At 38.9% G+C, this 13,800-nt stretch overlaps 1 protein-coding gene across 1 annotated transcript in view; it reads left to right on the top strand.

Annotated features, from left to right (window-relative positions):
• grik4 (glutamate receptor, ionotropic, kainate 4) overlaps positions 1 to 3,101 on the top strand; it is a 252,415-nt gene extending 249,314 nt beyond the window's left edge. The window contains 1 exon segment of the mRNA XM_063907054.1: positions 933 to 3,101. Coding sequence (XP_063763124.1) covers positions 933 to 1,322 — 390 coding nt within the window. The 3' untranslated portion in view covers positions 1,323 to 3,101.
• The last annotated feature ends 10,699 nt before the right edge of the window (positions 3,102 to 13,800 follow it).

Here is a 13,800-nt window from a genome sequence, read left to right as displayed (position 1 = left end):
AAAAATTGTATGAATTATGAATCAAAACTATATATAGAATCATTTACCATTGTATGTAGCTTCACCTGGAGTGGGTACAAGAATGCAATGAGGAGGTTTTCAAGCCTTTTCCCAGAACTTCTGCTTTTTTAATAAGGATTTTTTTATCAGGACAAGGGCCAATTTAAATGCACAGAAAATCATCAGTTCTGTTTGTGAAGGTGCTCTGCTGCCCTATATTTGAAACGGGGACATTGTTAACAAAGAAATTGCTGAGTAGAGAAATATTTGCATGCAGTGTTATAATTAATTCTGATGTGATTATTTTAAAAGATACTTGATAATTGTCTTTTCAAATGGACTCCACACTGTGATTTTAATTCAATAAATATTCAGATTGTGAAAGTCAAAAACTCATGTGATTTCTTTTCTATTAGGCACCTTAGATTTATTCCACTCTAACTTGTAAACCCTGTGTGTGCTTGCTTGTGCGTTTGTGTGGGTGTATTGGTATGTGTGTGTGCATCCGTACAGTGGTCAGTGTATGTGCATGTGTTGATTGATAATTAGCCTGTCGTGTCTTGCACTTGAAGTGCACTTGTGATGTCTGTGTTATCATTTGAGTTTACGTATTGTTGATACTCAGTGGAACATTCGATCGTCCGTCAAGGAGACAAAAGTTGGTTACATGTCTGTATGTGTCTGTAAAGTAAGTTTAAAAATCCATTAAATGTGTTGTTATTTTTCCTGATGGTTGTTAAAGCTTCACCAGCCATCTCTCTGTTGTTCCCACTATACTGATTTTGAAGATGAAATGTGCGTCATATGTCTGTGCTGTTCATCTGTTTTTCCTGATGAAGTAAGTCAGTCAGTGAGTTGTCTGGCGTCTCCCTTTCTCTCCCTCTCTTATCCCCCTCTCCCCTTTCTTTTTCTCTCTGTGTGTGTGCTTGCAGCAGTCAGTGTGCGAGGAGATGCTGCGGGAGCTCCACGGGATCGTCCTGTGTCGCGACAGCCTGCAGGTGAGGCGCAGGCGGGCGGCGTCGATGCTGCGACCGCGTCCCTTACCCCTGGAGGAGCGTCGTGCTCGAGCAGCCGCAGTCAGCCTCAGCAACGGCAAACTGTGCGGGGGCACCGGATTACCTGAACCCCTCTCCCACAGACTGGCACAGGAGGCTGCTCTGGTTGCGAGGGGGTGCAGTCACATTCGCATTTGCCCCGAATGCCGGCGCTTCCAGGGACTGAGGATGCGTCCTGCAGGGGCCACTGGGGCCCTCCCTTCTCCCACACACAGTGAGGAGAGCATAGAGTGGGACAAAACCACAAATAGCAGTGAACCTGAATAATGCCCCGCAATTCCAGAAGGAATGACTTTCACAGCACCCACCTTCTCTACTTTCCAGGGATCAAAGTTCACTTGGTATTTTGATTCAGCCATGCAGAACTTGATCTTAAAGGGCATGGCAGTGCTGTGAACTTTCTGCCCATGAGGCAAAAGCTAGTAGTTGGAGTCTCCTTGGGTGAATGTTTTCCTCGGTCATAGGAGAAACTGATGAGTCTGTCTCATTGTGGTCTGTCCCTGTTGGCCCTCTGTACTGTGTCAGACAGGACGGACAAAAAAGCTACGGGGCATTTGTACTATGCAGTATTTTCAGTCATTTATCATAGTGCTGTTTTATTTGTTTTTATTTTTAAGTTATTTCTGTCCTCTGTTGGATTATCAGTACTGAATATTGTTATTCTATTGTTCTACAAAAACTTTAAACAAGTTCCTTTTTTTTTATCTGACAGTTAACTGTATGAACGTATATTGCCTCTGAAAAGCTGCAAAGATGAACAGATTAATGCAAGGTCATCCTCCAAATCCTTTTATTTTGAAAGTGCCAAAAACCATGAGTATTATCTTGTGGCTGAAGAAAGCACCACAGCCTTGAGAAGACAACAAACTCAACTGAACCTGCTCAACAAACACACAGAGACAGACACACAGACTTCTTTTCTAGTAGTGATATTCTATTAAAAAATGTTTTAACTGTTGGTATCTCTGAAAGACAGCGATGCATGTCCAGCGATGTTGGTAGGTGCTCATTGAATGATAAATGCTGAAGTGTTGGCTGAGAAGCTGAAAGAAGGATTTCCTGTTTTGTATACCTGTTTTAAAATGATGGCTACACACACATCGGGCATCCATTATATCCCTTCTTCCTTTTTGTCTGCCCTTCATCTTCAACACCAGGACATTTATTGTCTCATCAACTGTCATTTTTATGTCTCACTTAATAATATGCTGTGTCTCCTGTGCAGTCTGCAAGACATTAGAGTTGTATCAAGAATGATTCAGGTTAAATGGGGACAAGTCATTATGTGATTGAAACCCTACTTTTGTCAGGACCAACTTAAAACATGGAGAGCCCGGTAAAGCAAAGGTGTTTCTTTATCTGCATTTTATTTAAATTATTTTAAAATGTCAAGGCAGTAAACATTCGCAAATCTGATGATTTACCCACTGCTTCGAGGATTACTTTCAGTTCAGATCAGCCAAGATGCTCTCATTTTCATAATTTTTCTTTAGCAAAATCCCAAATGTAGAATATTTGAATCAATTCCTGACTTATTTCAGCTGCAAACTGATGAAGAATACAACTAAAGCACTGGTTGCATTTGTGTAGATGGTATTCAAATGTATTTGCATTTTACAAACCATTCCTCTAGAATAGAAGCGATGAGGACAAACCACAAGCATCACGATTCTTAGGTTAATTCCTCCATAGACGGCGACACATGGCTTAGTTTATTCTAGTGAACCAACTGGTTGGAAGGTGTATGATAGCTTGACTGGTGCACAGTGGGAATCAATGGGCATCCACCTGTCTTTACCACTTTTTGCTTAGGTCTGATGTGTAGATCATCTTATTTCTGTCCGTCAGGCTCTGTCAGTCACTATCCCTCAGAACTAGGCCACCTGCTCAACAGCATCATTTCTCTTATACGTTCACTTTCTATCTTTGTCATCTTTCACCTGCAGTTTGTCATTAGTGAAATTCTTCTCTCTTGAAAATAAGTGAATGTTAAATTCAAGTGTTCGACTTATTGATCATCGTTAATGATAAAGTTTTGACACATCATTGTTGTGTCATAAAATCAATATACATCACAAATCCAGCAGGATAAATCACAACCCCCATTTCAATCTATCTGTGACACATTACAAATCCAACTTTAATCCTTCCAGGTTCCTAAATGGTGCAGCAACAATGTTCTTTCAAACAAAGAAGGAATTATTAATGATTATAATAATAGGCAATAGTATAGAGATACTTCGTTATCCCCTATATATTGAGATAAATGGGAAAGTTGAAAATCTTAAGATATAAATGAAAATGGTCCCAGAAGCCTTAAAAAATAAACCCACCCTCTCTGGTTGCCATTTCTTTACCTTTAGAAATAGTGATTATTCCTGGAGAAGTAACTTAAATATTGGAGAAAGATTTTTAGTTACTAGATAACTAAAATACATGATGAATCATAATGAGTATTTTTCATTTGAGATGTGTGGATTTTTATGCGGCATCATAATAACTTACATCTTGGATCTCACACATACACACACTGACACGTGTGAGTGATCACACTGTCACCTTGTTGTAATATCATTCTGTAATTTGCCTTAATGTTTAATTTACCCATATATGACATCACCCAAACTGCCTAAACTTTAATATTCAAGCAGCTGCATTGAGGGTTGGATTGGTATGCAGTTTCAGAAGCTGAAGATGTGAAACTGTGCTGGATCAACTGCTTACAGACCTTGAGGAATCTTTAGCAGATTTGTACTAATTTCAGTGTTTTCTGTGAATTAATGATTCTGAACAACTGGCTCACAAGTGAGAGGAATTTCTAATTGAGAGAACCCCTCCCCACACACACACACACACACACACACACACACACACACACTCACACACACACACACTTTTTCCAATATCAGTCCAATCATTTACTGAAAGTGTTTCAGCACTTCAGATGGCATTTTAATTCAGGTCTGTATTGTGTCTTAACTCCCACAAGTACACATCAGTGTTTGAAACAGCACTGAATCTGCTTTAATTTGGCACCGAATAGAATGACTGGGAGTCACGAAGGAATGGTGGTATCATCTGCTGTAGCGCCAATAGTGCAAATGTACCTAATGTTCGACTAATGAATTATTAATGCCCCACAGATGGTTTGTATACAGTATGATCAACAGGTTCCCCAGTAATGTCCAAAGTGGTGTTGTTGTTGTTATTTTGTCACAGGAGTAATAAGTTGATGTTTATGGCACAGACCTGTATTACAGTATGTTATAGGGAAACATCATGCCATTTAAACACACATACAGGGATTCAGTTTCTGAGCAGAAAATGTTCATAGACAGCCACAGTTAACTTTTTTTTCTTTATATAATAACTTGTTAAAGTTAAATTACCAAGCAAATAGCAAAAACCCACATTTCATTACCAGTTTTATAAAGAAAGTTCCTATTCATTTGCTGAATGTCACTAAGAAACTCATGAGAGTAGGAAAGCTCTCGCTGCACCCGATGCTAACTTCTTGAGCACTAAAAACATTTACTGGGGTGCTAAATCAAGCGTAGTTGGAATGAGATTGCCAATTACCGTGAAGGCCTGGAGAGCGGTAGAGTAAGAATTAAAACAGGTCCCACTGAAACACTGGGTGACCTGAGCACCACAGAGCGAGCTGCCAGGGTTCGGCTGCTATATTTTATATCCTTTATTTTCTTATGTTGACATTTTTATTCCATTATAAAGACATTTCCTAAAACAACCTTCAGTTCTGTGGGGTTCTGCTTTTACTCTGATGTATTTGACCTTCTGAGCTATTTAGATCTGCAATGCTAAACAGGGTTTGGGTGCACTTATTATTCCACCAGAAGAAATATTCAGAGAGTGCACTTAGCTTGTTGTGACATAATACGTATGCAGGGAAGCAGTTTGAGGAGGTATGGGTTTCTATCTGAGTAAACATGACGATGTTAAGTGAACCAGAAGGAGTTCATGCATTTATCTCTCGTTTATCCCCCATAACTGAGGTAATGTCTGCCCACTTGTGGATACTTCGAACAGCTGAGGATTTGTGTGGGTGGGAAGTCTAACGAAGGCTAATGAGTTTAACTTTCACTTATGTGCTTTATATGTTTACCTGTAGTCCATTCATCACTGTAATTTTCAGGTTTATTTTTCCTTCCTAGGGAAAGTGAGTGAACGCACACCAACAACCTGCAACTGATTTACAGTTTAATTAATTCAGGCTGCCTCTATCTCCTCTCCTCTCCTCTCATCTCCTCTCTGAGTGCCTGTCTCCCAATCTTTCCACTGCGGCATTACAGATGACACGTTTTGCTGTGCGTCACCAACCTGCATGTCACAGTGCATATCCTCAGCACACACAGTGCCACATAACTCTTACAGGAGTGACACACGCACATAAACACTCACCGCCACCTGTATGTCACTTCTGTGTCAAATTTGTTTCTTCATGCTCATGCTTTTCCTTCTGCTCCAGCTCCATAAATTCAGTGTATCTCTTCCCACCACTGCCTATTGGATTTATGAAGCTCATGATGAGCATTGAGTGCCTACAGAGGTGTTTGAAAATCTACTTCCCTCTTCAAGCTTAACCAGTTGTAGCACAGAGCAGTATCAATTACCTTGTTGGCTGTAAATCATCAAGGATTTAGGAATTAAAGTGTACTGAGTCTGATGCACTTTGTCCCGCTAGCAGCTCACATCTTTCACACTTGAAGAGTGACTTTCTTATCAGACCCTTTCTGTGTAAATCAAAGTTTTCTTTCCTTTTTTTTTCATATTCTCATATTTTTTCATATTTATTTTAGCTCTATGCCACCAGACCATTGGATATTCAGAAATTTTGAGAATAATTATATTCTATAACTTTGCATTCAGGTATACTTTTGTTGCTTTCTAATAACAATTGTTAAAGCTTGTCATCACATTTCTTCTGCATCGTTTTTTCAAACAACTTCTTTCTCAAAGATCTCCCAAGGTTAACAGCATACATGTATACATATGACCCATAGCAGCCCCTAATGTGCACTGGATACCAACAGAAGGTCATAAAAGACTGACACAGGAAACTGTCTATTCAGACTGGTAAATGTTTTTAAGTGAGAGCTTTGCTATTGGTTTGCTGGCCATTAATTGCAAAAGGCTTGTTGTTTTGTGTTAAATAACAAAAGGGATTCAGAGTGCAAGGTGAGATGCTGACCAGGCTGTTGCACAACCTTTTGTACACTGACAGCTGTTGTTAAATATATTGACCAACCAAAACATCTTGGCATTGTTTGTCTTTCAGAGAAATAAAATGAAGCTTCGTTTATTCTGTGTTTCGTTCCTCACTATTCATTCCTGTCTTGATTGATGGCCCACAGATGGGAATAATTGATTACCGTGTGTGTGTGTGTGTGTGTGTGTGTGTGTGTGTGTATTTGAATGGGGTTTCTTTCTTCCACTTTCCATGGGAAATGACAGAGTGACTCATCAGCTGGAGGTGAGCTCTTTGTATCCCAAGAGCTGAACAGACGCAGTGGACAGTCGAGTCAAATTCAAGTGGAAGTAGGGCAGCTGGCACTCATTGTAAGGTATTCATCCGAAAAATGAAAGCAACAAGCTTTTATCGATCACTTGGGTACCGCATGACAAAGCTGCATGAACGCTGTTACAGTATATAAGTGTCTGCACTGAAATACTTTGGTGACCTTGGATTAAGTTTCCGGAGACTCAAGTGTCCAAAGACATCAGTCACTATCATAATGACTCTAATTCTTTATAAAGCACCATCTGTCTGAAATGCATCGACGACAGCAGGAAAACATTAGCAGGGTTCAGATTGGAAGCACATCATTAATCACAGAGTTTTGATGATGCACATGATTAATGATTAGTTGGTAAACATGTAGAAAAAGGGTATAGACAAGCATTTAATAATAATACTACTACTTGACAGGGAAAGTACTGAAAAGCATTTACTCAAATAGTGTGCGTCAGTACGATTTAATGTTACTTTATATTCATGTGTATATGCATGTGCTTATAAAAGCTTAAACCATTTATTTTTTATGCATCAACTTTGGGCCGCTTGTAACATTTCAGATGTTTATGAGCTGTTAGCAGTCCACCAAAGCCAGACTTTCCTTTCAATAATCAGAGCTTTTCATTCAAATCACCCCATTAATCATCTCATGACCTCTTTTGAGGCCGACCTGCCCATAATGGAAAGCACTTGATTCAAATATCTGTTTTGTATTACAAATGCTACATGGACATTAATGCATCAGTTTTAACATTCTTAAGTTATAAATTATATTAAATAAGTCACAGGGTGTATTTTTACTTTTGATACTTAATTATGACTGAGCATAACGCTGTACTAAACTAGATTTAAATGCAGAGCTTTGACTTGCAATAATACTTTCAATTAAGAACATTCTGAATAGGTTTTCCTCAACTGGTTATTTTTTTAATTACTTTTTCACAAGGGGAATATTAATACAAGACATACTGCAAATTAAACTCCCCCACTAACAGGTGCACTATTCTTATCTCATTTTGAACACTTGGGCGACTGCAGTCAACCCCATTAAACTCTAAATAACAGAAACACAAACTCCCTGAGGACAACAACAACTTGTGGTTTGAGCAGAAATTATTTGGCTTCAGATATAGGCCCCTTGAGATTTTGTGTTAATTGGTCGTTAGAGCACAGAATTATCCTCATCCCAGAGTCAATGATTCGTTGACTCACAGATGAGAGGCTAAAAAAACTGCCCTGTGCCATGAAATTGAAGCCTTGGAAGAAAATCTGTTTATCTGGCTCCCTAGGGAGGAGTTTGGTTTTATCGATGCTGAGCTGCTAAGTCATAATTCCTGCATCATTAACTGTTGTTTTGCCTCACTTTTGTTTTTGTTGGTCTACCTAATATTGAACCCAACTTTTTGTATTTCTTTTTCTGAGTATTTCTGTTTTTTTCATAGTTGTGGTTTGGAAGAAAACATTGCAGACTAAAAGTTGTACAGTTTAGCAGTTGGAGTAATCTGTGATTCATTTGGGGAGGTTCACTTAGGCTCTGTTGCCTGTGTCCATATTCGGCCTGTAATCCATGGATCGAGCAGACAACACAACACAACAAATTATACCTACATTGCCATCATTTCTTAACACCACTTTTTAGAAGATCATTTTATTCTTTACTTGTGTGTGTACTGTCACTTGGTATCAATCATTTCATACCATGTGAGTGTAGTCGTCACTTACATGGTATGGAGTTAATAATTAAACAACAAAAATATCTTTACTTTACTTTTATAAATACCTGTTCCATGTTTCTACACATTTAAGTCTCAAAAACGTCTGGGTATGTAAAATAAGCTTGGCACCAGCTCCTTGACAACAGTCGTTTGCTACATCTAGTGGTCATCACACAGCATTACAGACACTTTATGGTGGGCTCCTGAATACATACACACAGTATATTTCTCAGTCTGTTTTGTACTCTGATGGTAAAATATTATATAATAAAGAACATCAAACCCACTGTTAGGAATACTAAATTGTGAATTGTAGATTGATGCTGATGCGTACGTCACTTTCAATTGAACCTAACAGATACAACCATTTGAGTCTAAGTTGCAGATGTGTCTGAGAGCAGCTGCTTGCATTTGTTTTTTAAATGTGCTGTACATTTAAGTCAAATTTAGATAGTTCCTTGTATTTTTAGTGAGGGGTTTTCTTTTGTCTCCCCAAATTTTCCCTTTTAATCACTCCCTTTCTAACCTGATATCCCTTCCCGTCTGAACTACCTTTAACTCTGATTGGGGCTGATGGAGAAGAGGCATAATTAGATCAGTCTCGTAGACGGAAGGAGAGAAATAATAATTATTACATATTCAAATCCTAGCTTGTATAATCACAGGCTGAGACCCCTTACAGAGCTCCAGGTTACACCACTTATCTTTGAGGATCAGCTGCAGAAAATGTGCATATACAGTGGGGCAAAAAAGTATTTAGTCAGCCACCAATTGTGCAAGTTCTCCCATTTAAAAAGATGAGAGAGGCCTGTAATTTTTATCATAGGTATACCTCAACTATGAGAGACAAAATGAGGAAAAAAAATCCAGAAAGTCAGATTGTCTGATTTTTTTATGAATTAATTGGTAAATTCCTCGGTAAAATAAGTATTTGGTCACCTTCAAACAAGCACGATTTCTGGCTCTCAAAGACCTGTAACTTCTTCTTTAAGAGGCTCCTCTGTCCTCCACTCGTTACCTGTATTAATGGCACCTTTTTGAACTCGTTATCAGTATAAAAGACACCTGTCCACAACCTCAAACAGTCATACTCCAAACTCCACTATGGCCAAGACCAAAGAGCTGTCAAAGGAGACCAGAGACTAAATTGTAGACCTGCACCAGGCTGGGAAAACTGAATCTGCAATAGGTAAGCAGCTTGGTGTGAAGAAATCAACTGTGGGAGCAATTATTAGAAAATGGAAGACATACAAGACCACTGCTAATCTCCCTCGATCTGGGGCTCCACGCAAGATCTCACCCCGTGGGGTCAAAATGATCACAAGAACGGTGAGCAAAAATCCCAGAACCACACGGGGGGACCTAGTGAATGAACTGCAGAGAGCTGGGACCAAAGAAACAGAGGCTACCATCAGTAACACACTACGCCGCCAGGGACTTAAATCCTGCAGTTCCAGACGTGTCCCCCTGCTTAAGCCAGTACATGTCCAGGCCCGTCTGAAGTTTGCTAGAGGGCATTTGGATGATCCAGAAGAGGATTGGGAGAATGTCATATGGTCAGATGAAACCAAAATAGAACTTTTTGGTAAAAACTCAACTCGTCGTGTTTGGAGGAGAAAGAATGCAGAGTTGCATCCAAAGAACACCATACCTACTGTGAAGCATGGGGGTGGAAACATCATGCTTTGGGGCTGTTTTTCTGCAAAGGGACCAGGACGACTGATCCGTGTAAAGGAAAGAATGAATGGGGCCATGTATCGTGAGATTTTGAGTGAAAACCTCCTTCCATCAGCAAGGGCACTGAAGATGAAGCGTGGCTGGGTCTTTCAGCATGACAATGATCCCAAACACACCGCCAGGGCAACGAAGGAGTGGCTTCGTAAGAAGCATTTCAAGGTCCTGGAGTGGCCTAGCCAGTCTCCAGATCTCAACCCCATAGAAAATCTTTGGAGGGAGTTGAAAGTCCGTGTTGCCCAGCGACAGCCCCAAAACATCACTGCTTTAGAGGAGATCTGCATGGAGGAATGGGCCAAAATACCAGCAACAGTGTGTGGAAACCTTGTGAAGACTTACAGAAAACGTTTGACCTCTGTCATTGCCAACAAGGGTATATAACAAAGTATTGAGATGAACTTTTGTTATTGACCAAATACTTATTTTCCACAATAATTTGAAAATAAATTCATTAAAAATCCTACAAGGTGATTTTCTGGATTTTTTTTTCTCATTCTGTCTCTCATAGTTGAGGTGTACCTATGATAAAAATTACAGGCCTCTCTCATCTTTTTAAATGGGAGAACTTGCACAATTGGTGGCTGACTAAATACTTTTTTGCCCCACTGTATATCTATGCTTAGCCAATTGGACCGTTGAAATGTCAATAAAGGAAGATTCTGCTCATTCACGTAATGACCGTCTGATGTGATATAATGTACCTACGGGTTAGAATAACATTTTATGGCAGTATTTTATATTTTGAGAGGAACAGCTATACAACAGTCCAGAGGGACCAAATATGACTCAAAATCAACCAGAATTTAACTTCCTGTGCACTATTCTGATACAACTTACCATTTAACTGATATGTCAGTTCTGCTAGCCATATAACTTCTCACATTGCTCTGTAAAGCAACCAGCGACATTCATAGGTCTACAGAGAGATGATCTGTGGCATCGTAAGATGAGAAAGTCACAACAAATTTTAGAGGTTGTCTCCCTTTGCCAATATGGCCAAATACCTGCTTCTGACAGGTGACTGGACTATGGAGGTTTTGAGAAAGCCCTGTCCAGCAGTGTGCTCTCTGTTTATTGGTAAAGTAAATGTGTTGGGTACAATGTTATGTTAACCTTAAGGTTTTTCAGACAAAGCTATTCCACTAAGACCCTGGTTGTAAAAAGAAGTGTGCGTCTTGAGTGTCAGGAGGAGCATTGCTTGATATGCTTTGTACAATAGTATCTCTCTGTTTGACAAAGGCTTTCCCTTCTAAAGGAGCTCAAGTGGAAGAATTTGATTAACCCCTGCTGTGCACTGAAAGCATATGCAGAACTGATGATTTTCTATCTTTGGTGACCTGCTCCCACTCGCTTTTGCTTTAATTATCTCCTCCTGACATAGAACCAAGCAAATAGAGGCATTCCATCTCCATCACTTTTGATATGATAACTAACCGTTAATATCTTATTTTATTCAAGAAAAGTCATTTAAATTACTTCCTTCAGCTGCCCTCCCTCTCACCCTGGTCAGCTCTGTCTGAATGTCTTAAACTGGCAACTGAGGTCTAGAATAATACTATTGTCAAAGATATCTGGCTTTCATTGCTGAATCACATTATAAGGCTAATGCAGCAATCACCTTAGGTACCAAGTTAATTAGACTTTTTGTTCCTCAATATTGCCCTTACCTTGGCTAACAAGTCCCTTATCCTCACTCCCAAAGGAATCACACCTTATCTCTTGTATTAAAAAAGAGGCTAATTGTTGATTCATGCCCCGTATGTGCTGTACAAGAGTTGACGTCTCTGGGGTTTTGTCTCTCATGCTGCAGGTTCTGCTACATGTCTGTCCTGTGCTCCTCAGATCAATTATTTTAGACTGGCCTTTAAGACTCACACTGTGGGGCTGTGGTAATCACACACATACATGCATGTACACACTTATTTTTGAGAAGCAAAAAACTCTTATTGCAGTTATTTTCTCCATATTTTACCAAACTAATCAATAGCTTTTTTTTGTGAAACATGCTCATATATCCATGTAGCAGTTAGGTGATGCAGATAGTGGTAGACTAGCCACTGGTGGGTGATGTATTCAGATCATACACTTCCTGCTCCCTTATCCACAATAAAAGTTCTGCATTAAAATTCTTAAAACAATATGTAAAGTATATATAAGTATTTTCCATGCAATATTCTAGTGAACTAAAGCCCTGATGTAGACAGGTGGCCCCTTTATTATAATCACAGAATCAGCAAATGTTTATGTATCATTTTGCTTTTGTAGCTGGGCATAGTGGAGCAACTTTATTGTCTGATTGTAGTTTGTGAACAATGCATTTAGCTTTTTAATTAATCACTAAGTAGGCCATCTTTTGAAAAAAGGAATAAATAAGGAACACGTAATATCTCCCAGACATTTACTGTAGAAAGAATGGAGCAAAACATTTTCATGTCAAGTTTGTAAATCAGAATCAGAAATCCTATATTTGTCCCACAGCGGGGAATTTACATTTGTTACAGCAAAAGTGGCATAGACACAAATGTGGCATAGCAGGTCAAAAAAGGCATGCAATAACACAGAATAAGCTAACATATGAGAAGAAAAGAAAAAATGAGTTAAGTAAGTATACATTATAAAAATGTGTAAAGAACAGGGAGCCTACCTCGAAATCATGCTTACGCATAATAGACGACTTTAGTATTTGCACATATTTACTGCAACCACTGTCAGAAACAGTGGACAAAATGAAGCTACCTAAAGTAAGGAATATTTACACCATGTAATGAATCTAGTTCAGAAAATCATTATTTTTCTGTAATGAAATTCTGGGCCTCGCTAAATGGAAATATCAGTGCCTGTAAAACAACTACTAAATTGAGTAAATGTAGATATATTTGTCTTTGTAATTTTATAGGTAAGGAATAATTCATAACTTAATAATTGTTATATATAAGTCATATATAAATCAAACGGCTAAAGATCTGCTGCATTCAGTGTACTTTATGTAACTCTATATGTTTGAATTTTGGACTGGGCACACTCCCATTGTCTGACATTTAATCAACTGAATAATTAATCTTTTAACACTATTTTTTTGAAAGTTTTCATCATAAAGACAAGTGATACAGCATTAATCAGTCAAAGAATAATTAATCTTTTAAATCGAAAGAAATCTACAAATGATTTTTTGATGTGAAATAAAGATGAATTGCAGGTTTTGAAGAAGATATATTTAAAACAACACAGTGAGAGTATGGACTTCTCATCTTTAGCAAATTTGTTACAAATAATCCCCAATAGGTTTTCCCCTGGATGTAATATAGAGAATAAAGTAATACACAATATATGTTATTGGGCTGTAGCTAGCTTGATTTTTCTGTGTGGTCCTTTTTGTTTTTTCATTTGAGGCAAACTTGCTTGCTGTGAAGCAGCGTGTTTGGACCTTTTAGAACATAAAATATACACTAACTGTACACAGGGATGAGTCTCTGTTGCTGGGCACTGGTTGCTGAGTGAGTTGCCATGGCATTAGATGTCCAGTTTGATTGATAGTTGGTTGACTTTAATAACAGCCAATCAAACTTGACTAGGGCACCGATGCATTTTGAGCCCATTCACACAGGGCGTGTAATTGGATCCTTACTTTTGGTGAGACATGTCAATGCGTCCTTTGTTGTTAAGGGTGACCGCGGGGGGAATTCAGAATTGCATCCTTTTACGTTTTATGAATGCAACACAGGCAAAGGCGCGCATCCGACTACATTCATGGATCGTGAACGAG

The sequence above is a fragment of the Eleginops maclovinus genome, chromosome 18 (assembly GCF_036324505.1).
Source record: "Eleginops maclovinus isolate JMC-PN-2008 ecotype Puerto Natales chromosome 18, JC_Emac_rtc_rv5, whole genome shotgun sequence".
NCBI lineage: Eukaryota > Metazoa > Chordata > Actinopteri > Perciformes > Eleginopidae > Eleginops > Eleginops maclovinus.
Note: the sequence above shows the minus strand (reverse complement) of the source record. Positions and strands in the feature narration are given on the sequence as shown.